This window comes from Toxotes jaculatrix, chromosome 1, assembly GCF_017976425.1.
Source record: "Toxotes jaculatrix isolate fToxJac2 chromosome 1, fToxJac2.pri, whole genome shotgun sequence".
NCBI lineage: Eukaryota > Metazoa > Chordata > Actinopteri > Toxotidae > Toxotes > Toxotes jaculatrix.
In genome coordinates this window covers 29902776-29927558 of record NC_054394.1, presented here as the reverse complement: position 1 = coordinate 29927558, position 24783 = coordinate 29902776, and the positions used below count along the sequence as shown (strand labels likewise).

Below are 24783 nucleotides of genomic sequence, written 5' to 3'. Positions count from 1 at the left end.
AAAATGATGTGATGTGTTCGCTGTTCGTTGGTCATTTCAGTGCCGCCCACCTGTCAGTCTGAACAGCGTGGCCTTGCGGAAACTGTCGGTGTGTCTGTATTTGAGCAGGTGCAGGCGAAGCAGCGTGGCGTGCAGGAAAAAGCCCGGTTTTGCGTGGGACTCCAGCGAGTCGTAGCCGGGGATCCAGGTGTTCCTGTGGAGGATGAAGGTGGCTCCGTCCCAGAATGCCTCGCTCTCCTCCCACTTGGCCAGCCTCATCTGGCCGCTGGGGCTCGCGTACAGGAAGTAGTTCGGTCTGTCGGCTGCCTCGAAGGAAACCCGCGATGTGTCTGTGTAGATGAAAACAAAATAATTCATCAGTAAGCAGGGAAGCTACTGGGATGTTTAAGAACAAAAGAGGAAACACAGCCACAACTTTAGTGTTGTGGTTCAGTTTCAGGACTAAACCCCCACTGTCCACTACCTGCTCAGCAGGAAACAGCAGCTGACGAACACAGTGGAGCATTTAGAGCCAGATATTTCCCTCAATGGATCTTTAACCAACCTGTTTTAGTTGCCTCAACTTAACCACAGAGATGGAAGATCAGAAAATACTGGTATGAGTTGTTTTGGGAGTAAACATCCTATTTTGTCATTAAAGTTAGTTGTGGTTAAACAGTCCAGCAGAAGTACAGTCAAGTTGCCTGGAGGACAAAATACTTCTCTTTCATTCAGCAGCTCTCTGTATTCTGCTGAAAGGAGAACATATCACTGTGGTATCTACACACCGATCAAACTTTCCCAAACTCCACTACAGAAGTTTCCTTTCATGCACTGATACTGCATCTACTGTATCCCGCATTAGTAAAGCAGACACGTCTTTTTTTCTTCAGTGACACTAACTGAGTGTAAAATAAAACTATAAAGCCTCTCAGCTAACCACAGGGTTCCCACACTCGCTTAGACATCAAATTCAATGATGCTTCCATGATTTACAAGGTCTTGTTCAAGGAAATTCCCACAAAGATTCAACCGATAATTTTCAGTGATCAGTTGCATCTAGTGCTCCTGTCCATGTGGCCCCTCGTTAAAGGATCCATGGGAGCAATGAAAGATTTTTAGCTCCTCATGACAATAAGAAGGGTTCCGCTTTGGGAAAATATTAATATTTCACAATAAACACCTTTACCTTTGTGATGTATATGGATAAGAAATATTCTCTTAAAGACATTTAAAACAAAATATTTAAAGACTAAAAAGAACTTATTCTCAGACAAACAGTTGATTTGTGACAGCTGAAAAACAAAATAAACAACAATAAAAAAGTAAAACATGAAGGAGGACAGAGAGGAGGAAATAAATAATAATAAATAATCCCAGAGTTAGTTTTTGCAGACAAAAGAATCTTGTGCTGTAAATAAAGTCAAACCCCGCAGCGTGAATAAAATGAACTCACCGTGTGGTCGGGCTCTGCTGAGGCCCGGCGTCATCATGAACTGTGAGAGGATGGTGGTGGTGGTGGTGAGGTTGCCCCGCAGCAGGAACACAGAGCCGCTGGACCTGCTGGCAGCCAACAGCGTGGTCCGATCCCTGAAGGGGATGAGCCTGATGGGGCCTTTACCCAGAACTGCAGACAGGAGGCCATGTTAGTGCAGCAGTGATTACTGTTACTGAAAGTTACTAAAACCATCCACCAACAGCACCAAAGCTGCTGCTGTATCATCACCGCTGCCTCTGCAGGGTTCACAAACTCAAATTCAAGACTTTTTGATCCCACTTAGATGGAAACTTAAGACCAGTGTCACTGCCAAAGAGACCAAAGTATAAAAGATTTCAGTGAAAATCAGCAGGGAATTATTTGCTAAGGCCATTCATTTATTGAGATTTATGTCACATTTCTGTCAGCACCTCCCAACTGTAAAAATTCCTGTGTAGAAACTGTCATACCTTTGTTGAAGAATTCACAATCATAAGCTGCAGAGAGAAGAGAGACAGTTAATAACAATAATAACACTGATAAATGTTACAGAGAGCATCATAACCACAGGAAATGTTCATTTAATGCGTCACACCACAGTTTTTAAAGTGTGTATAAGCTGTTACTGAAGACTCTGTTAATGCTTAATGATTTATTAATGTTTCCAGCTCACTTCTTATGAAAACTGATTAACAGGTGGATTTCTACAGTGCGCTGAAACAGAGAGAGATAATGCAGGGTTTTGTTTTTGTTTTCATTCTGACTTACGGCACAGAGAGGGGGAGCGCCAGTCGACAGGAACCCCCTGGTGGCAGCAGCGCTGGGCGTACGCCGCCACACTGGTGCAGAAACACTCACAGTCACCTCCTCGGCTGCACGCACACGTGTCTGCCAGACAGTTCATGTAGAACCAGGTAACATCCACCTGAGCGCACAGAAAAAAGAAAATGCCTCAATTCATCAAGAATGAAAATGATCATTTCATTTAAATTCAAAGTATGGACGTGAAGAAAAAACATGACTGCATTTAAAGTCACATTCCATCTAAAATCTATCAATCTATCAATTTATTTGACCATCTATTGATTTTATTAATCTGAAATATCACTTATCTAAAAATTAATGAATCTTCATAAAGGAAAAAACAACCTTTCAAGCCCAGGGGATGAATGTTATACTCAAAAGATTATAAACCCATGAAACTCTGACACATTTGAGTCACATTAGGTTGAAAGTCTACAGTTTATCAACTGTAAAAGTAAAGTCAACAGTTTGACCTGTGAGTTTCTGAGCTAACGGAGCCCAAACTGCAGGACTGAGGCCTGATGTTGTACAGTTACTCACCACTGGGTGGCAGGCCTGGAAGACCTCACTGAGCAGGACGGCACACTGCCGCTTCGCAAAAGGCTCTCTGAGTGGACTGAGGCTGCAGGGGTGTCTGATATCTGGACTGTTCACACACTGAGAGAAAAAAAAACACACACACACACACTGTGGTGTTAAATTACCTGTTTTCATTAGAGTAGGTGGAGTTTGTAGATGTGTATAAAAACCTGTAAAAAAAATCGAAATAAATCTTTATTTTCAGGTGATACAGGTGACACTCACCTCTGCTGCTGTCCAGCTGTTTCCAAACTCCTGTGGTGTTGGGGAGTCGATGTTGTCGGGCGTCCGCATCTCGTTCACCGTCTTCAGGTCGAAGTTTCCACACAGCCCACTCAGCTTGCCCTGATGTGAAAAGCCAGTGTTTTTGTATTAGGAGTCTCTCTGAATTGGAGCTTTGGTTAAATGTTCCAAATGCAACCAAACATTTCAGCCCCTGCACACTCTACAGACAAAGTCACTGAACCAGCGTCCTACCTGCCAGGGAGGTCCAACCTGGATGTGGACGGTGGTCTTACGGTCCCAGAGGACGGTGACGTCTTCCTCAGGGAAGTGAATCACTGTGAAGTATCCAGCCGGCCAGATGAACATCCTCTGCTTCCTGTCAATCACACTGGATGGATTCTACACGAAAAGAACAGTTTGATTTTACAGAAATGTTCACACATGGTTCACATATTGTATAGCTTACGCTTATTTTATTTTATTTAATCAGATGATACAGCAAACGTGCTCCTGGTAACCGGCATCCTTCTTCAACAAATCTAGAAAATGTACTGAAAATGATTCTCACTGGCTTCCCAGTGTCATCGTCGAACGCTACGAAGGATCTTCCGATGCTGATCAGCAGTGACTTCCTGCAGATGACTCCGCTGTCGAAACAGTCGACGTTCTCAGCTGTAACACTGAGCATCACGTCTGCGCTGCTCTGTGGAGGAAAGACAACACTTCCATCACTGCTTTTGTTACAGCCGCACAGCCCGAAACTTCCTTTGGGATTTCACCTGTTGTTTTGTTTTTTTCATACTTAAACTGACTCTAGAGGGAGGAACAGATTGCTCCAGTTATAAACTGGAATATATTGTTTATTTTTCAATAAAAACGTATACATACCTTTACAAGGTAGACCTTGCATGCGCCAACGTAGTCAAAGAGCAGGCCATCAAACGTCCTGTAGTGGCGATCACCATAAGCCGTGCACATGGACGGACACGGACGAAACACACACTGGAAGGTCCCATGCTGGCAAACACTACAAAGACAGCAAAGCTTGAGTGATTCAGCATTAACTTGTTCCCACTTAGCGCAAGGACATTTTTTTCCACATCTAATGGCCTCTCTTTGTCGCGAGCCTCGGGTTTACAGCAGGCAGAAAAGTGGCCAGTGAATTGTCAGCGGCTGAATCGCCGCTCTTTGTGCTATTAGGCTGTCATCTACATCTTCTTCTCTGGCTATGGCTTGAAGAAGAATTGGAAGGATGGGAGAATGACTGAGATCACTGGGAGAGTGTTTCCTTTCACCAGTGATGAACAGTCTGAAGCAGAGGGAATCAAAGAGTCATACAAGGGCCCGCTCTGTTTTCCAGGCCTTTCTTCTGTCCCGTGATAACAGAGAATTATGGATATCAGGTGACCACTTTTGCAGCTCTGACAATCTCAGGACTCATCGCTTTCAGGCAAGAATCTGACTTTGAAAAATTAGTAACGCTGCCTGAGATTTGTTGTAATTCTGACAGATATTGTTGGCGTATGATCGGTGAGGGATATACAAATTTGTACAACATGGAAAAATGGATGAAGACCCCCTGCAGGAAGGAAGGGAAATGAAAGTGTAAAGTAAAGCCATATGTGGCCGGGTCTCAACAAATGCATGAACATACCACTGATGGCAGGGGGAGGAGACTCTGTCGCCGGGGTAATACTCCTTTCCTTTCCACAGACAGGGGCAAGCTGCCGGTTCAAAGCACTCGTCTCCATGTTTCAGCAAGCTGTGAGCAAGAACATAGATTTGATTCAGAATACAACTGTTTCCCTGCTCTTTTTTTTTTTTAACTGACAGAAAATCGAGCCTGGACGTTGTATTTTAAGTGCAACACATTCTGATGATGCACAAACATGTTTGTTTTCTTAAGTTAAACCCTGTAACCGTAGCTCTTTAGTCTTACAGAAGGCATGGGCCCATGTCTACCCTGTCCAAACATCCATGAGCATGAATTCAGTTCAGCCTTCATTCCCTAACCTGAACCAGCCGCTAGATGTTTCTGGAACAGACGTAAGGGTTGCACAGAGACGTCTTTAAACAAATGTCTCACCAATGGATCAACGATAACAAGCACATGTGGTCTCACCTGAAGATCTGAGCTGTAAACCCAAGCACAGTGACAACACATCTGGATGAAGTGTGGAGTCAAATCATGAATAGGATGATGACAGAGCCTCTTAACTCAGCACACTCTAATGAAGCTAAGGCCATTGTTATTCAAGAACGACAGTCTAACAGGATGCTTTTTCGTGTTCATCTCTAACCCAGATATGAGGACTGTCCTTTGCCAGGAGAAGGACAGAGGCAGAGCCAAAGCAGGTTGGCTTCCACAGCAGAACGATGCCAGGAAATGAGAGAGAGTTTCAAGGGTGGGCGACCGTGGATGAAAAGCGGTAACACTCGTTAGCTACATGAGAAAACCAGACAATTAGGATTCTCAGAGATAGAGAGAGAACAGTCTTTGTCTGGATCCCTCCATTTGCTTTCCACTCTGCGAGACGCAGCTGATAAGTATCTTGTAATATCCAGGGTTGAGCTATATCCGCTGGCGAGGCTGCAGACAATGAAGTGACATACTGAATGGTCCCGCCACAAACCTCAGGTTCATCTGAGTAGAGTTACACCCCAGATAAAACGGTGTTAACAGCTTCCTTTATCCCATCGCCAAGTTGCCGTATCAATTACTCTGATCAAAGATTCTAAAATCATTCTTTCTCCCGACCTACGCGCACACATTATGAATAAATCCTCGTAAACACAGCTCTCATTTTGAGTTTGATTCTATCGGACGATGTAAAACTGACTGAGGAAGATGTAACTGCGTGGTGTGGCGACTGGCGGTCAGACGGCGCAGCGGCCTGAATGCAGCCTGTGATGGATCCGGTGCTGTGCCAGGTTATGCAGACCCACTGGAGATCACAGGACTAATCATGCAAGATAACAAAAGTTGAAAGTGTCACATTACTGTTAAAGGGCTTCAGTGTTCAGCTGATGAGGCTTTGGCCTGTGTTATGTCAGATGTTGCTCAGTGAAGGAAGCAGCTGTGATGTTGTTATTGATCTTCTTTCACGTTCACGTGAACATGAGGTACAACTTTATATACTTTATACATCTTGTTGGAGTTTTCTTTCAGTCTGCTCCACTCCATGCTTTGTGATCCTTTCTTTATCTATAATCTTGTTTCAGTGTAAAATTCTTCGGACTGCAGCATGTGTCATTTCCATTTCTGCCAGAGAAATCTTATGATCCATGTTTTTGTGTCTGTCTGTCCGCTCCCTCTGAATGGCCTCTCCGATTTTAAAGTGTTGGCTGTCTTGGTTGTTACAGCTGCAGCAGTAAAATGGAGGTTTCTATAGTCGTCCTCGTTGGGATGTGACGACACATCTGCTTGATCAATTATGATTATCATTTATGCTCTTGGTGTAGGTTTGCCTGAAACTTCTTCTTGCCATTTGTTCTAATTCTGCATTTCTGAAACACTATGATTTAAGGTATTCTGTGCTCACATCCCAAAATATTCCCACAGCTTCCTGTTGAGTCCTGTCACCTTCATCGCCTCCTGACCTGCAGAGGTTTGAGGTTATCCTGCACCTGTCCTTATTCTGCACTGCATCACTCTGTATTTGTTTGTGACATCCTCAAACCTCTCCAGAGCAGACAGCAGGTTTTTACCGCTGTATGTACGTACTGTAACCAAAACCAAATTCCAATGAGCTGCATGGTCCTGCGACGCAGCTGAAAGTCCAGGTTCATATGAGTTCAGCTGGGCTAATCGACACAGAATGAGGAATGAATGAATGAATGGTCTACATTTTGATCATAAACAAAGTGTGCCATTGTGAATGAAAACACAATGGGTTCGTCTGTCAGCACCTCAGCTAATTACTTCCCATTAGAGGTTTTAAGTCCTGCTGCAGACGAATACCTCGCAGTCGACTTTGAGTTGGGATTTTTTTTTTTGTTTCGATGATAATCATCTAAGTGTTGTATTAATATGACAGAAGGGCAGCTGCTTGTCGTCTGCTGTTTGTTTTTAGAAAGGACCACCAATGTGTCGATGTGTTACACAACATTATGCAGGTGGTTTTCATGTTGTGGCTGATTGATGCATGTTCTGTAATAAATGCTCACAGAGATTTCTATCAGATTGTAATGACTATTTCACATTAATTCCCACTTCTGTTGTGGTTAATAGACTCAGTTTTGCAGCAAGTGACCAGGGAAAGCCCGTCTTAAGACAGTCAATAGTCAGCTTGACTCAGTTCCATTAAAACAGTGCTGTCTATTTTAAGCCTGATCCATACTGAGAGCGTCTCTCTGTCTCTGTTCCTGTAAAACCGTGAAAAACAAGCTCCTGTAAATCACAGGACTCGTGACTCCTGGCTGATGTGACGCAGGTCGGGTGATCGCCCGGTGAACCTTTAAATCGTCTCCCCGTCACTGCACTTGTTAATACTGCTGTCATCAGGGAGCGTCCAGGCTGAATGAGATCTCTTTGTGTCCATATTTACCACAAAATTAGTTCACAAACTATCATGTTCCAGGGAATTATTAAACACCCGTACCGTGACTGGCACTCTGGACGTCAGATTTAGGGTCTGCGGGGTTGCTGTCACCATAAAGGTCATCACGCTTTAAGGGACGAACCGGAATCAATGAATCACACCGGTGAGGTCGGCAGAGCTGACGCAGGGTTGAGATGCATCTGTGTACCTGACTGACCTTTTCTCTGTGTTTCATGATGTTAGATGAACCTGGTGCTATTTATAGACCAGGACTGATGAGAGGAAGGGGAACTTCAGTCAGGACGCATGTGTTTCACTTAAGTGTTTTTTATTTAACCAGATAATTCGCATATTCACCTTTATATATAAAAACTTTAACTTATAGACAGACAGTACTGTACTTCATATGCTGCTTTGGTGCTAGAAAGCATGACTTTACTTCAGGAGGCAATGATCTGCTGGTAAACCAGACCTCTTCTTGTGCTTAAGGTTAAAAAATATATTTGTTTGTCTGAAACAGTGTGTTATAAAGTTGTTGGATCAGTATTAAACTTGACACTGACTAAATAACTTAGTGTATTAACAGACCTGTCACACACGAGTCTTGTGTTTTCATTTTCTGTTGTGTTGTGACTCTCTTGTTGGGTTTTGGGTGCCTGTTGCCAAAGGCATCTTCAAATGTTTAGTTCAGCATGTTTACATTAATATGATTTATATTAATATTTAGTGCTCTCCATTTTTAACGTGATTATTACTTGGTTTCTTGTTTTTTCTTGTTGTGTTACGTTTCTTTTTCTTTTGCAAGTTCTGCAACTAGATGAAAGAGAGGGGTGAAAAATATATTTCATTATCTACTGTGCTGTGTGTGTATTAGTAACCAAGCTCTAAAACAGCAGAACACAGGACTCCTGTTGTCTCTCCTGGTGCAGCGCTTCCATCAGTCAGCGATATAATCTGTGCAAAAGTGTCATAAGCTCAGACATGTTTAAACTGACCCCGGCCCGTTCATATTGTAATCAGGATGACTCTTGGTTGATGTCACAGAGTGAAACCACTTAACCCTCTTTTCAGGCAGACAGCCAGAGGCGATTAGAGGGATCAGGTGACTGTAATCTATTCCATGATGTCCGTCCACCTCATCTGCTGGTTTCGAGGACTTTTGTCCACCACAGATGATCCGGGGGCCGTTTAAAATAATGTCTGTTAGCAGTGATGAATAGTGATGTTACCAAGGAAACAACTGCAGAATGATGGACAGCTTTTTCTGAGCGCTCCATCGTGACTCTTTGCATAATCAGAATTAGAGCCTTTATGTCAAATCAAAATAAAAACATCTCGAAGTCCCGAATCAATCAGTTATTTTCACGATATTCTTGTGCGTGAAGAGGCAGCAGGAAGTCAGCGGGCTCAGCCGGAGAAACACTCTAACGCTCGTGCAGATCAAAATCATACAAGCATAAAAGCTCACCAGGTGTTAGCTGTGTGCACCTGGTGAGCAGCTCACGGTTTGGAACAACATTTTCAGTTCTCTTCACTCATTCATGGGTTTAGAAGCAAAACTGACCAAAAGCTGACCACATGTACTGTACTGTACATAAACGGTTTTGAACGTGGTGATGGCCAGTGTCACCAGATAAGGGGATTTTTTTGGATCAGAGGATTATTCCTGGCTTCAGTCCCATTTTCGTAGGGTCTGTAACCAGTCTGCAGTCCGACCTCCGGCTGACCTCGGCGTCAGTGACACAGTCTCTCACAGCTTTAAATTTCACCGGACTGCACACTCATTTAACCTTAGCCTTCATTTATTAAACAAAAAGTCACGCTCTTTCAGAGCATCGGCTTGAGTCACCTGGATACACGCACACACATTCATCCCTGACAGCTAACCAACACCGCTACAGCCTGCTATTTGTTCCTGTGACAATGTTCATCCAACTGCAGTGAGGATTCAAACCAGCGATCTTCCAGTCTATTAACACTCTGGTCACAAACAAGTCCTCAAGGTCAGTCAGCATCAAGTAGTGCTGCGCTGTGCAGTGTGTGTGTGTGTGTGTGCGTGTGTGTGTGTGTGTGTGATTATATAAATTAGTAAAAGCAACAGCGCAACAGTATTTTAAATTAAATTCAAGTCAAATTCATCAGTGACAGACCAAATAGCTGCAAGACGTCGTCACTCACCCAGGAGGGCAGGTACATCCAGCCACGCAGGGCTCGTGTGTCGAGCAGGTGAGGTTGAGCAGGTAGGATTCACAGGTGCGCTCACAGGCCACGCCCCTTCCTGGCAAGAGGCCTTCCTCACCTTCTGAGCAGTTCTGGTAAAGTTGGCCTGCTGGACACAACCTGTCTGCAAGAAGTGAAGGAGGAATCACAGGTTAGCAGGATACTACAAAGAAGACTTCTGAGTTTTAAGCAATAAATCCCTATTAAAAGCAAACAAACAAACAAACAAACAAACCCACTCTTTCCATTCTTTTCCCAGGCCTCTTTGGCTTTGTGTTCAATAAAGCATCATAAAACATCTTCCCAGTGATTTAAAGCTTTTAATTAAAAATTATTAAATGAGTGACCTACCACTGTCTGTTGTTTGAGACACCAGTTTACCATTCAGACAGAGCCTGCAGGGGAAAACAGAAATCATAATTCTCATAAACAGTTCCAGCTGTAGTTGTAGTTTCTACTGTTTTCCAGTACTGCAGAGGGTTTTCTTTTCACTAGTTGCAGAAAATGAATTCTGACATTTCTGAACTTGAAATGTCAAAGCTAGAAATGTTTTGAGGGTTAGGATTACAAAGACAGAGTCGAGGAGGGGGAGGATCTTACTGAACACCTGCTGAAGTCATGATCACATCTCCCGGTTCGTAATCTGCTCCAAGGAAACTGCAGGGGCACTCGCTCCTGACAAACCACACCAGTAAACAAAAACAAAGCACACACAAACACACACAAGACCAACTCAGGTCAGTGATCCAGTTCCATAACTTACAGAATATCAATATAAATGTGACAGACACAACAACTGTTCGCTTTTTGCAACAGAATGTGACTGTTTTTATTCTCGAGCACAAGCCTTATCATTAGACGTCCAAATATCTTTACATTACATCCAAACCTGGACATCAGGCCTCAGGTGATGTAAACCAGACACTGCCCAGTTTGTTCATTATTGTGTAAAGAGTAATGTTAAAGAGGGCTTTGTGTTACCTTAAACAGAGTATTACAGGTAAGTGGATAGGGGTCAGATAAGCAGGCTTTAGGAGGCAAAATCAGCGCGCAAGGTGTCGAACCCATAACCAAACCTCCTTCAAAAAACAAAGCGTTTAGACAAAATTCTTATTATGAAAAATAAAAAATGACATTGCATCTACGTTGTAGTAAACCGTGTTTAGCGGAGGTTGAAATCCTTTGTAACATATAGGCCAGCGGCACACATCAGCCTCTGTACTACAAATTCTTTCTCACTGGTTATCAGATATCTGTGTCGTCCCCAGCCCGAGTGGGAATGAAAGGGGGGTTTCACGGTGAATTCCTTAATGTAACTCTATCACATGGTAAGTAAGGCACCGCGCTGCACTAGGATGTAAAAACCTGGGACATTTAAGAGGAATTAAGCTGCATGTCTTCTAGGGCAGAGCAGGCTGAAAGGGAGAGCACAATTACTGAGGTCCTCTGGCTCTATAACGTCTGCAGGGAAAGATACAACACTTTCCACTTAAAGGCTGACCTAAACTTCAGAGCAGATACAAATATCACTTTGAGAGGATTTGTTTGGTGGAGTGACTCCAGCCAGTTGGCCATTTAGCAGGCCTGCCACCACACCGCGGCAGGCAGAGCTGGAGCTGCTCCGACACACAGGGACACCTGGCCATCGATTCCCACCTGCCTCCTGAGCGCTAAAATGACGGCACGGATTCAGAAATGTTGTCGTCTAAATACAGTAAAAATATTTTAATGTAATACAAAGAATTCTGTGTTGCTACTTTGCATAAATGGAGGTTGATTTTCGATTTTTTTGATTTACTTCTGCTTGGAGACCCCGCCTCCTCAGCCTTACCTGTGCACACAGGTGTGTGTTCGATGGTTGTAGAAGGATCCCAGAGGGCAGACACAGCCCTCCTCACACTCCTCCCCACAGTGCTGCGGGACGGAGAGGGCAGAGCAGCGGCGCTGGCAGGACGACACGCATGTGCCATAGTGCATGGTGGCAGGACAGGTGACCGCTGCAGGGAGAGACCATGTGGAGAGACAGAGCAAACTCTGTGGATTCTTGGTACCATTAAACATCCCCAGTTTACATTTCAGGTGATTTCAATCTCAAACTGAGTTAAATAATGATCTCTGATTATTTTGAAGCTCCCAAATCCCAAAATGTCCTCCGAGCTTATTTGTGATATTCTGAAAATCAGCAGTGAAAATAAACACAACTTTTATAACAACTTCTATGGATTTGACTCATGTCATAATTCATTCATAAATCCAGTGTCACTAACAGCAGCAGGTGAATTCTGGGACAAAACATCCTCCCGTGGACAAACTGAGTCAGCTTCGTACGATGTGCTGAATACTCACCACAGTCGGGAATCTGCGATCGAAAGTCAACGATGACAGAGAACCTGCGGCAGTGGCGAGCGTAGTGGGCGAGGGCAGAGCAGAGGCAGGGCGTCCCGCACTTACAGGTATCTGAGCGACACTGCTGGTGGAAGGGTGTCGGACTGAGGTACTCATGGCAGGCGGAGAACAGATCCTGGTTCAGTACGTCACACATCTGTGAGGCGTAGGCCACTGAGCGGGAAAACGAGCAGGTCAACATCACGTTACAGGTGAGATTCAGTCCAACATACCAGGCTGGTACAGATCTTTTTTCTCTGTAACGGACTGAAAAGTTATTTCTGCTGAAGTAGAACGAATTCATGGTGAAGTTTACTGTGAAGCAGCTGCAGACAAACCCACAGAGGAACTGCTGAGAGAGGAAAAAGAAGAGAAACTGACCGGCCTGCTGGTGAGTGTCACAGGGGTCGAGCTGAGGCGTGCTCAGGCTGGGTGAACAGGCTGATGAGACCCTCCAGGCGTTTCCAAACAGCTGAGGAGTGCTTTCGATCATACCTGACGGAGATCTGCAGGAAGACCAGAGAGCAGATTCATCACAACGGCATGAAGCTAGAAAACAGAAAGCTCATCTTGTTTTCATACACTGAAACTGATACGGGGACTAACCTGCAGCTACTACAACACTACAACTCCTGCTGCCTCCTAAATATTCTCCTTTCAACATGTGAAATAATAGTTATTAACGTATTATTGTTCACATATAAGCTACGTTTTTAGTGTTTTCTTAGTGTTTAGATAGAGCAGTGCCTTTTTTATCTCCATTCCCAGTTCCAAAGTTCCAATTGGTAACATGGGAATCAACACAAGCAGCCAAAATAAAGGGCATACTTCCAAATAATGTCATGAGCGAGTTGTAAGTGTCGCCAACAAATTATACAATGCTTGAAAGCTCTAAGTCTCCTGATTTGATCTGTGAAAAGCATTTGAGGATTCCCATATCCCACACAATACGTGAGACAAAAATTTATATTTCTAACACGTTTGTAACTTTGGTTCAGTATCTTTGGTTGTACAATTTGTAAGAGTTTGTAAAGAGCCACCTTTCAGTCCTGCCAGACCAGGGTAAGGACTGTAATTAACGGGGCTGAGGAACAGCGACCTACGTTATTTTCAAGTTTGTGCACAAAAACAGGGCTGTGTGGTAACAGGTCAAGACTGGAGTCAGAGGAATTTAAAGAAAGACTGAGACAGAGAGCAACACACTGTTTAGCTGAATGCAGTTAAACAATGTGTTGCCTACAGATCAGCGAGGCAACAGATTTAAAGACAAAATTTCAAAAATAAAACAGAAGTCCAGACCTTAGCTCCAAAGATGAAGACAGAATTTAAAACAGACAATTCTGCTGGTCGTCATTTTAACTGCAGTCTTTTCTGGACAGCTTCAGGCAGACTGAGCTCCAGGTTTCCTTCTAGTTGCATACGACCACTTCAGTCACTGACTGCGATGTATATCCATTTACAGCTGTTAGACAACATCCGCCCTTCATGGTCGGCCGTTACGACGCGGCACAGTGGAGCCCCTATTCCGCTAACAGTAAATTCCTTGTTGAAGTGGCGAGTCCAGTTGGGTGCTCATCTGGCCTGCCTAAAAGAGCTGATCAGAGAGCGAGGCCTTTGATGCCGAGCCGCCCAACCAGTGTGCATTACAGAGAAAGAGTGTGAGAGAGAGAGAGCACTTCACCATCACCTCCCTCACTGCCTCTGTAACAGGAGTACGCTCTCTCTCTTTTTATTGCTGGACGGTGGGTTAACGGAGGGCGCGGGAGGGGTCAAAGGTCAGCCGGCACACACTTACAGGAAGTCATCTTGAATGTTGCCGTTGAAGGTGCCGCACAGCCCCACCGTGTCGTCCTTCCACAGCTCATCGGCCTGCAGGTAGAGACGAAACTCCTTCCAGCTGTACTGCATACGCAGGCCGAACGCCGTCTTCACCTGGAGGAACATGGACGACAGCTCCTGGATGTGGAAGATGTCTGCGAGAGACATGGGAGGAGGACATTTGGGCCTTCAGGACATCAGTTAACTTAAGCGTTTATTTCTGCATAAAACATCTGCAAAGGCTGTTTGCAGACGTTCACGTCCAAATTTTAAAGGTGCAGTTTCCAAGTTCCAACAGCCCAAAATCAAAACATAATTTACTGGAATTTATTGTAAGCACTTTTGCAGTTGTACACAAAAGGTTATACAAACAAAAGACTGATTGATTGATTGATTGATTGATTAAACAAAGTCAGGAATGCAAAGTTCTGTCAGAATCTGTTTGTAAAAGAGCATTAATTGTTGTGTCAGAGCTGTTTTTATTCCTTAAGGGACAAAAATATCAGCTCATTCTCACACAGTTCGGCACAAAACATACAAAGGGCTGTCAGCTTCAACAGAGCACTGCAGTCATGAAAACATTGATGTGAAAAGGGAGTAATACTCCGAGGGAAGGCATTTTGTGCGACACAATGCAGTTAAGTATTGGGAAAATTTCTGTTCAATAGCGCAGCTGTCACTCAATCCGTCTCTGCCATGACCCACAGAGCGCTGAAAGAAGTCGGACGCTGGATGTGAACAATGTTGGACAGTGATAAAAGATGAGGGAGGTTACCGTCAGAATAGGGCAGGGAGATGCGGTACTGTCCGGCCATGAAGACCTCTCCAACGTGACTCAGTGTTATCTCCGTTCTTGGATCCTCGTCAATAATCAGGTTAACTGATTGGATGCAGGCCCCATCCAAATTCTGCAATTGAGGCAAGATGGCTTGATAAACCGCGCTGGCATTTCCCCAAACAGCAGCAATTCAGACTCACAACGAGACACACAATGAGAGCAAAATAATGGGAAGAAATGGAGTGAAATAACAAGAAGAGGTGGGAAAGGAAAACAATTTTACTCCCAAATCCCCCGTTCCATGACACACACAATAGGCTGAAGCTTTAATGTGTTTGTTTGGAAGAAAAAAAATACTCAGATCCTTAAAAATTAACATTACGTCCCTCTAGAGGTCAGACCTCCAGTAGTCAGGGCGACATTTTAAATTTTGTTCTGTGTGTGGCGCTAAAAGAAAGACGACAGTCATTTAGAGCAAAAGGATTCATCATCTTCTGTGGAGCATCATTATGCTCAGTGAACATCTTCAGCTTCTTGTGTAACTGGTAAACACAGAAGTACTGTGTTGTTATACCGGTGCAAACCCTCTCACTGGGCAATCAGACCATAAAATGCCAAAACTGCTGAGAATCCAGCCAACAGCTGTCAAGAAGTCAAAACAACTGACAGACACTGCCATCCTCAGGCCAACCACTATCAGGGCAAAACGGCTTCCTGGAAGTGCATCGTATTGTATGAGCACATTGTACAACTGCATCATAAAATGTAAATACCAGTACTTCAAACCCGTACTTAAGCACATCTCTATAGTACAGGTACGATTAGTTACTCTGCTGCATCGGTGATGGTAAGTGATCTGCCTCTGTGAATCGTCTCTTTCATAAGTGGCAGCGCCCCATCGCCGTAAGGTTTTAGCACCCACCTCACCCACCCCTCCTCTCTCTACGCTTCCCATCATTCACCTCCTGTTTTCGCATAACCTTCTCTCTGTCCAAGCCCCCCACCCCTCCAATGCCCCTCTTCACTACAAAGCCGTCCACAGCTCTGTCAGTCAGGCCAGATAAGGTAATCCTGTTCAGTTGGCTGTTAGAGGTCTCAGGCCTCTGCTCTGATGAGTGGGACATCTTATATCTCGCCCCCTCCCCTCCACCTCCCCCCAGTTTACTGAGCAGCTCAAAGGCTGCTGGGAAATTGGAGGCTTGGAGAGAGGGGAGAAGAGAAGAAGCTCTCAGTCTTTTGTCGCTTTTCATGTTCATTATCTGCCTGAGTTTGATCGAGACGTTTCCTCGAGGAATTCATTTGTCTGTGTCGCAGCTTGGCTCTTCGACAAAATGACCTGGACTCAGCAGGGATTATTGAGCACTTAAATAATGATATGATCTACATGACAGACAAATTGCATGAACCTGTAAGCTGAGCCAGCAGAACAGTTTGAATGCAGGGGCTGAAGCGGACGAGTTGTGCAGGAGTTTTCCAAAGTGGAGAGACGTTTGTTTCAAAAGCAGAAAAAGAAGAAAAGTCACAGCTCAACACGAAGGATGATTATTAATAAGATAGAAATAATGCAGGTGAAAGGTAACTCACAGCTCCGCAGGGGGCATTCTGGACGGTGACTGTGAACCTTCCTGAGCTGCGACTCTTGGCGAGGACGTACTGGCATGTTGCAGGAAAGGTGTAAATCCGCCCATCAAAGGACTGAAAATACATATCGCCAGTAACCGAGCACTCGCCTGTAGAGAGAATAAGACATTTATCAGTTACTTCCTTCATTCATCCAAAGAAACTTACAACTTAAAAGATGTTAGCATGTATACAACACTGAAGCTTGATGAAAAGATGCCTTGAGCATCTTTGCACTGAAGTAAAATAATCAAGTCACAATGTTTCGATGAATGTGACCCGCGCTATGATTTTATCTGAAAAATCCAACCACCCACAGAGAGAAGGCTCAAACCTGGGCAGCTGTAGTCGGTGCAGTTCCACACTCCACCCACGCATGTGCTGAAACAGAAAGCAGAGACGTCCACAGGTGGCTCCGGGAACATGAAAGGCTGAGCTAATCAGCAGGATCACTGACAGAAACTGGACACACCGAGCCCAGGTGGTCAGATCTCAGAAGATTAAAAGGACTGCATGGAGTCTGCAGGACAATATGCTGTTATTTTTATACATGATGATGACATGTAATGCAACATGCCCTCACGAGCATCCATCTAAGGTTCATTTAAGGTCCAAACGCAGCCGATGAGATGAGGTTGTTGTGAAAAACAAGATTAGTCAAAGAATGAAAGTCTGGTACTGAAACATTTTTATGTGGGATGAAAGAAACTGAAAAATCAGAGCTGTAATCCCGTTTCCTCTTAGTAGGAGGTGAGAGAGAGGTTAAACGCAGCTCACCAGTTGTTGCATTCCTCCTGCAGCATCTGTCCAGACGGGTAAAACATGCCATGGTACTCACAGGGACAGTCAGAGGGCATCACACAGCCTCCGTCCTCATAGATCAGACCTGAGGAGGGATCACAGGGTTTATTTTACAGTCAGAAGACAAGACAGAAACTGTGATTCAAAGGTGTATCTGCAGGAAGCACTTTAAAGGGAACAGACCACAACAGAGAGAGAACAGAAACTCACCATCCGGACAGTAGCATCCATCCAGGCAGGCCAGCTTGCTGTCGATGCACGTTCGCTCCAGGCTGCAGGACTCTGGGCAGCAGCTGATGCATTCCCTGTGCTGCAGACCCAGAGGACACTGCTTCGCTGGTCGCAAACATTAAGCATAACACGGATGTCAAAAACTAAAACTTTCTACAGCAAAGACTGTCAGAAGGGATCGTTCATGCAGAGAACAAGTGAGACGGAATTGGAGCCCCTGCTGTGTCCGATAATAACGGCACAAACTACATCCTTAAAACTTTTCTCACAGTTGAATAAATTGAATAAATACCTCTCTGACACGAGTGAAGTGAAACTTACACCAGCACCAGTCAGTGCCAACACTAGTATGAATATCTATCAGGTAGCTGCAGAAACAGCTAATTCTAAGTTAGCTACGACAATACAAACATCTAATTTATAAAATCCTTTTAATGGGTTTCCACACATCATAGAACTGAAACAAAAGGATGTAATTAGATTTGGACAATTTTTACTTTTATTTTTATTTTAGTTCATAATGTGACGATGTATTGATATTAAACGGACTCCAAATTTATTTACAGAATTTGAAAAAAAATCTAATTTCAAATCTTCATTTCCAATAAGGAAGACATATCCTATGTCCTTTTTTTTGTGTTAGGTTGAAGTGAAACATGCAGCCATTCGTCCCTCTGTGGCACGCAGTTTAAAACACCTGGAAAAAAAACATACCACACTGAGGAATGTGCTGCCTCCAGTCGTGCAGTGGGTGGTCGGCGTGGGCACAGGCCCGGGCGTACTCGCTGAACACCTGGCATACCACATCACCGTTGGGACCCGACCTTCAACAGAGTAACAAACAGAGAAGGACTCTTTGAGCGGAGCCAGGAGAGCTGTGCACACAGAGCCAGGTACGCTGAGCCGATCAGGCTGTGTGGCTCAAACGAATGACTACCCACGAGCATCTTGGGAGAAAACTGAAGAATTGCCTGTTAATAAACAAATCTTCCAACTCGGCTTTAAGTGGAGAACTATACCTGAAAAGGTTTGGCTAAACAAGTGGTTGTAATGAATCATCTGATAGGGGAAATTTGTCTCTGAACAAACTGTGTTGGACAAGTCTCTCTTCCAAATCAGCCTGGGTTGTAGACAGATTGTCAGGGCTAATGTTACTCACAGAAGGAGGGCACACTCAGGATCGTGGACCTGAGCCACCAAGACACAGCTGAGAAAGTGGTGAGTGAGTCATTTTAAACCAGAAAGTAAAGCAAGCAACAAAAGGTAAAGGAAGATTTAAAACCATTAACAAAGGTCTTGAATTTTTTTCTTGTCTGTACTTTTCCTGCCTGCTATAGACAATTACATTAGGGGAAAAGGATTGTTTATGGGCTAGTGGGATGTTACACGTCAGTACACAAAAAGTGAGACTAATGCTTCAGTGGATTTTGAAAGCAGGAGCAGTAGTTAATAGAAAAAGTTGGGCCTGTTGTCTGCGGCTCGTTTGCTGTCAAGGATCAGTAAAGTGGGTCTGAATCTGTTGTTCTTACATGCAGAGGTCGTTGGAGCAGCTGGCCATGTAGGACAGAGGGCTGACAAAGTCGTGGCAGCTCTGAAATGGAGGATCCAGCAGCATTGCACACACCTCCTCCACCTTCTGCAGCCACAAAACACACACACACAGTTTTTCACTCATCACTCAACATGGTCATTTCCAATTTAAAACATTTAAAACATTTAAAATCCTGAAAAAAAAAAGTGATTTCTGAAATCTAAATAAGCTTTTGCTGTCCTTTAATAAGAAAGTGCAGTCAAGTGATAATACTTCAATTTTCCTTTAAAAGGTCACAGTCTAATGATCTAATGAGTCTGTCCCAACTTAGCTAAGAGACATTATATTGAATTTTAAACGGTTTCAAATAAAAGACGTCAAACTGAATGGAAAATAAGTCAAATTGTCATGTCATCATCTGCCGCTGGGCCGACTGCCGCCCAGTCCACAATGCACCTACGCAAGTCCTATGGCACCTCCCATGGGTGGTGAGCCCATGGGAGGCGGTGCCGCCCGGAGTGGGGTTCAAACCCACGACCCTGAGAAAGTGAGTCTCATGCTCGACCAACTGAGCTAACCGGGCGTCAATAAGTCAAATTAAATAATAAAAATTATCAACAATTGAGCCTATGGTAATAAATGTGTTTAAAAATATACATTTCAGTGTTAGTCCCACATTAAGAAACTTACTACCCCTCTGTCATGTCATGTATTAACTCTATGTTCCACCGTTCATTACGAGTTCACTTCATTAACCTGCTGCGTCACTGACATGAGAACATTGAGACACTGAGACATTTTCTTTAATCAGACACCTTACCAGCAGGACATGAGCATCGACTGCGGCGCAGGGTGAAGAGAAGTCAGAAGGCACCGTGGGACATCGGGCCTGGTGGGGCTCCGTCTCCACCCAGCTATTCCCAAACATCTCTATGTCATGAGTCAGCACACCTGGGACAGACCCATAACTCTAAATGTTAACGCTTTCATGAGAGTAAAGATATTTGTATTTCACAAAATAGTGATGGGTAAAGTACATGACTTCTTTTAAAAGAGCTACAAACAACGGTCAATATGGTCTATTTGTTCTTCTTGGTTCAATCTATATACTAAAGTTTGTGAGCTGCTTTCACCTATCAGCTAAATTTAGCCCAATTTTAAGCCTGACCTCGAGACTACAAATCACTGCTTCATCACTGGATTATCGTGTCACAGACAAAATGGTCCTACCGTAGCTCGTCTTCAGGTCGTCCTGGACGTCTGCGTTGAAGTTACCGCACAGGCCGCAGGTTCTGCCCACGAACTCCGGGCTGAGTTTGATGTAGACGGAGCCGCTGCGTCCCTCCCAGGCCAACGTGAAGCCGTGCTGCTGCGTCACCAGAACGTACTGCGAGATCTGCTCCAGCTGCAGGTCATGGATGTGATGAGGCAGCTGCAAACTAAAGACGGAGACCATGAATCCACAGTGAGAACAGACACCACCTTCTCTTCTATTAGGACCTCACACTACCTGATACATATCCAGTAAATGCTCTTTCAACACAGAGACTGATATACACACAAGATATCAATTACAAAAATGAAAAAACAAGCAGATAAATTAATAATTCTAAAATGAGACAGAGTGAAAATAAAAAAGATGTTTTGTTGTTTTGCTGTGTTTTGTGGTATACTGCTGACCTTCGGCCTTTGAAGGTAACATTGGTGGCGTGCAGCCGGACCTCGCCCTCCCATGGCAGGAAGAGGCTGACTGACCGTTGGCAGGTGTAGGGGGCAGAGCCACAGCCCGGATCATTGTGGACCTGCAAACAGCAAGATGCAGCACAGCGTGTAAATAAACTGTTTGTGTTGTAAACTGTTGTTGTGCCCCACTGAGAGCGATTTTTAAAAAGGTCAGAGTGGCCTTTATTATTGTCAACAAATCCCATGAAAAGACTAAAACCAACAATGAATGTATCTACTAACAAGTGTTGTGTGTTTCAAAGCCTGCTGTTTCTTATTCCTCTGAGACACAGGGCTCCAAACAGTCCCCAAAAAATCACTGTTTACTCCTGTTTGAGTTTTTTTCTTTAACTCGTCTGATTTTTCTTCAGTTCTTGGGTTGAAGAGTTCGGCTGAGAGAGAGTCGTGTTTTATTTTGATCTTTCCATGTCTGTAACGTCTTCCCTGTGGAGAGAAGGTACAAACACTGGACCAGCTACTGCACAGATGGAGGAAGAAAAGAAATAACAGACATCAGAGACAACGGCTTCAGCCCCAGCTCTCCCATAAAAGACCGGTTCAAATGCTGAAACTTGACCCTAAAAGTAACACACACACCTCGGTTTGGCATTTTAAGGCATTCCTGAGTAAAGTGTCAGTTTATCCACTGCAAAAGAAAATGAAGCACTGCAGTTTTATATTTTCTTTTTGTTCATGAACTGCTCCTTATTGCTAATACTGGTTTTAATGTATTTTCAAGAATCATAACGCATATGGATGATTTAATGTTCCCAGTTTGGTGTGGTTTTCCCAAACACAGCTACAGGATCCGCTGCCTTTTCAGGGGAACAAAGTCCCAGTCTTTTGCAGATGCTTTCAAGGCATAGTGGGTAATTGCAGTATTTAATGGTAATTGACTCTAATAACCAGATAGCTTTCACTAATCTTCAGAGCAAATCTTTTCCTCAGGCTGAGACTGAAGTCAGAAAAGAGAGTGTGCTTTGGAACAGGAGTCCAGACTTTCCTCGACTGGAAGCAGGCGTCGAACCGAAACCTTCTGGGCAGCAGCTTCTGGTTGGGAGGATTTATTTCGTCCTGCTGCAGGTGAGTCTGAACTAACCTGGACGACGATGCTGCCCTGGGCGGTTTCCTCACAGTCCCTCAGCAGAGTGTAGGTGCATCGACCGGGGAAGTAGAAGTAAAGGCCATCAAAGGTCTCAAAGTTGTACTGACCCCACGTCCTGCATGTCATCTCCCTTTCGAAGCCAGGATTTGGGACTGGGCGTGTGCATTGGAAGAGAAAAAGATTATTCACACATAAGAGAACCATCACTGCAAAGCATACACAGTATATATCTAAACCAGCCTTTGACTCATCTTTGATAAAGACATATTCAGCATTGAGGAAACATGCTTATCAGCAAAGATCTTCCCTTGGACAGAGCCAGGCAAGCTGTTTGACCCTGTTCCTTTCTTTATGCTAAGCTAAAGAAGACCACAGCTTCCTAAAAATATTTACCCTCATTTTTTTTGTTGTGTTAAACTGTAACTACTCCTTGAATACTTTTGTACAAAAGGAACAGCCCCGATTTCGAAAAACTCATTTCTGGCCTATGAATGAGTCACAAAAAGCCAAAACATTGCAGATAATTGCAGTGAGACAAAAAGCAACAAACTAAAATGACTTTGTTTAAATTTAATCTAGTTTGATCACCATCAAAAAAATTCACTCAGTTTTAATTTCATCTAGTGAAAATAATCTCCAATGCTGTTGTTCAAAGGTCAATGATGACTGTTTGTCCCATTGAAAACATTTAAATTGACTGAAGTAGGCTTTAAAAAGAAGAACATCAGGTGTGTGGTTCACCTGTCTGACATCTGTGCCCAGTGGCCTGATACAAGCTGCAGTCACATGACTCCGACTGAACGCACTGTCCTCCATTCAGGCATGGAAACACACACGGCTCCGCTGAGAGAAAACAAACAAACACACAGTTACGCTGCCGCTCCTCAGACTGGAAACCTGAAAAGTCTCAGCGATGCCTCGACCAAAGAATAATTTTCCCTTTTCAGGCTTTTTCACTGATACATATTTAACCAGTTTCTTATTTGGTATTTGGTTTCATCAGTTCTTTGTGTTAAATAAGCAACACACAGGATGCTGAGAACCACTGAAACAGACGACTGAATCCGCAGGTGAAAACTTTAAGCAATAGCCGCCATCTGTCACCCCCCCCCCGTCAGCACTGTGGGGCCCCAACAAATGCTCCAGTCACTGAACGCACCACCAAACACTGAACGATGGCTCCTCATCCTGCAGTAACACCATCTGTTCAGTGGGCTTACAGCTTGTCTGCCCAGTCAGCCACGTCCCACACAAGCACAGGTATGATAAAGAGGTTTATGGAGGACTGGGAAACAGGGGAGGGGGGGTCAGGGGTCCTGTCAGCGAATCAGATAAAAGCTATTTTCCTTCTGTTCTCCCTGTAAGACAGAAATAAAATGGAGGGCTCACTTGTTGAGTCTTTCTTGACAAGTTTCTACAAAGACGGAATTAGGGGTCTAATTATTTTAGGTTTTGAGCTTCTGGTTTTCTTACTTTTCTATGATCATAAATTCAACATCTTTGGGTGTTTGACCGCTGGTCTGATAAAAACAAATCAATTTGAATATACATGGAGTTAACCTGGGGGCTTTAGGGGCCTCTGGGGTTGTTGGGCCCCCGCTTTCCCCAGTTGGTAATCTAGCCTTGTCCTCACTGCTCCATATGGATTGAGATTTATACAAAAGAAACCTGATGGTGACCTGTGGTGTTAAAGCAAAAGACCTCTGCACACATTCAACATCCATGTCAACCTTTACAAACCCACCTGGAATCCTACGAATCGACGACCTCAGGGCTTCCTTCACCTGCCGGGTGAGCTGTGAAATATTGACTGGACGCTCGTCCGGTGACAAGGCTCCGCTGACTGGTGACGCTGAACCAGATGACGACTGGTTCGATGGCTCTGAGCTGGTCAGGGATTGGTCAGATGGTGTTGCATTTGACAGTGACTGGTTGTGAGATGTTAAGCTGTATGATAAGTGATGTAATGAGTCTGAGCTGGTTGTGGATTGATTAGCTGGCATTAAAGTGGTCGGTGATTGATTAGGAGACGTTAAGGTGAGTGATGATTGGTTTAATGTTTTTGAGCCTGTTGTTGTTTGGATCAGTGATGTTTGGCTGGATGATGATTGGCTAGGCTTTGTCGTGCTGCCTGCTGAGTGGTCAGACAAGGTCTTGGGTAGTGAATTGCTAACTGGTGACTGACTGGTTGGTGTTGTGGCTGTTGGTGATTGGTTGGTTGGTGCTGTAGTGGTTGTTTTTTTGCTGACTGATGATTTTCTGGCTGATGCTGTGCTTGTTGGTGATTGCCTGGCTGATGTTGTTCTGCTTGGTGATTGGCTGGTTGGTACGGTGGGGCCTGGTGATTGGCTTGGGAGTCCTATCTTTGTTGGACGTTGAACGGATGGTGTTGTGCTGCCTGGTAATAGGCTGACTGGTGCTGTGGTTTTTGATGATTGGTTGGCTGGTGTTGTGGTGGTTGGTGATTGGGTGAAAGGTGCTTGGTTGGTTGGTGATTGGTTGGATGGTGTTGTGCTCCCTGGAGATTGGTTGGCTGGAGCTTTGGTGGATGGTGCTGGGCTGGCTTGTGATTGGTTGGCTGGTGTTGTGGTGGTTGGTGATTGGCTGAAAGGTGTTTGGTTGGTTGGTGATTGGTTGGATGGTGTTGTGCTCCCTGGAGATTGGTTGGCTGATGGTTTGGTGGATGGTGCTGGCTTGGATGGTGATTGGTTGGATGGCGTTGTGCTGGCTGGTGATTGGTTGGCTGATGGTTTGGTGGTTGGTGTTTGGCTGGATGGTGCTGGGTTGGTTGGTGATTGGTTGGATGGAGTTGTGTTGCCCGGTGATTGGCTGGTTTGTGTTGCTGCTGCTCTTGATGGGGTGTGAATAGGTGGTGCTGTGGTTGCTGATGACTGGTCAGAGCTGGGGGTCCGTGAGGGGGTCTGTGTTCTCTGCGTGCTGGAGGACGTCAGGTTGGACGTGGTGGTC

The 24783-nt window shown here is 44.4% G+C and overlaps 1 protein-coding gene and 1 non-coding gene across 2 annotated transcripts in view; both read right to left on the bottom strand.

Annotated features, from left to right (window-relative positions):
• The window catches only part of otog (otogelin), a 46134-nt gene that overhangs the window by 19329 nt on the left and 2022 nt on the right, over window positions 1-24783 (bottom strand). Inside the window, exons 3-33 of the mRNA XM_041043240.1 lie at window positions 24002-24700; window positions 23561-23703; window positions 22558-22659; window positions 21811-21968; window positions 20670-20791; window positions 20220-20428; window positions 19810-19940; window positions 18988-19094; window positions 18173-18282; window positions 17438-17563; window positions 17204-17312; window positions 16761-16807; window positions 16391-16536; window positions 14804-14936; window positions 14006-14183; window positions 12592-12716; window positions 12172-12384; window positions 11657-11822; window positions 10426-10500; window positions 10177-10220; window positions 9784-9949; window positions 4719-4826; window positions 3953-4091; window positions 3633-3767; window positions 3317-3463; window positions 3065-3184; window positions 2801-2917; window positions 2225-2381; window positions 1927-1953; window positions 1436-1606; window positions 51-329 (exon numbers count right to left, since the gene is read on the bottom strand). Of these exons, the coding sequence (XP_040899174.1) occupies window positions 51-329; window positions 1436-1606; window positions 1927-1953; window positions 2225-2381; window positions 2801-2917; window positions 3065-3184; window positions 3317-3463; window positions 3633-3767; window positions 3953-4091; window positions 4719-4826; window positions 9784-9949; window positions 10177-10220; window positions 10426-10500; window positions 11657-11822; window positions 12172-12384; window positions 12592-12716; window positions 14006-14183; window positions 14804-14936; window positions 16391-16536; window positions 16761-16807; window positions 17204-17312; window positions 17438-17563; window positions 18173-18282; window positions 18988-19094; window positions 19810-19940; window positions 20220-20428; window positions 20670-20791; window positions 21811-21968; window positions 22558-22659; window positions 23561-23703; window positions 24002-24700 (4709 nt within the window). The remainder of the gene's footprint in view (window positions 1-50; window positions 330-1435; window positions 1607-1926; window positions 1954-2224; window positions 2382-2800; window positions 2918-3064; window positions 3185-3316; window positions 3464-3632; window positions 3768-3952; window positions 4092-4718; window positions 4827-9783; window positions 9950-10176; window positions 10221-10425; window positions 10501-11656; window positions 11823-12171; window positions 12385-12591; window positions 12717-14005; window positions 14184-14803; window positions 14937-16390; window positions 16537-16760; window positions 16808-17203; window positions 17313-17437; window positions 17564-18172; window positions 18283-18987; window positions 19095-19809; window positions 19941-20219; window positions 20429-20669; window positions 20792-21810; window positions 21969-22557; window positions 22660-23560; window positions 23704-24001; window positions 24701-24783) is intronic.
• On the bottom strand, window positions 19500-19572 carry trnav-cac. The gene has a single exon. It is a non-coding gene; the product is annotated as a tRNA-Val (tRNA).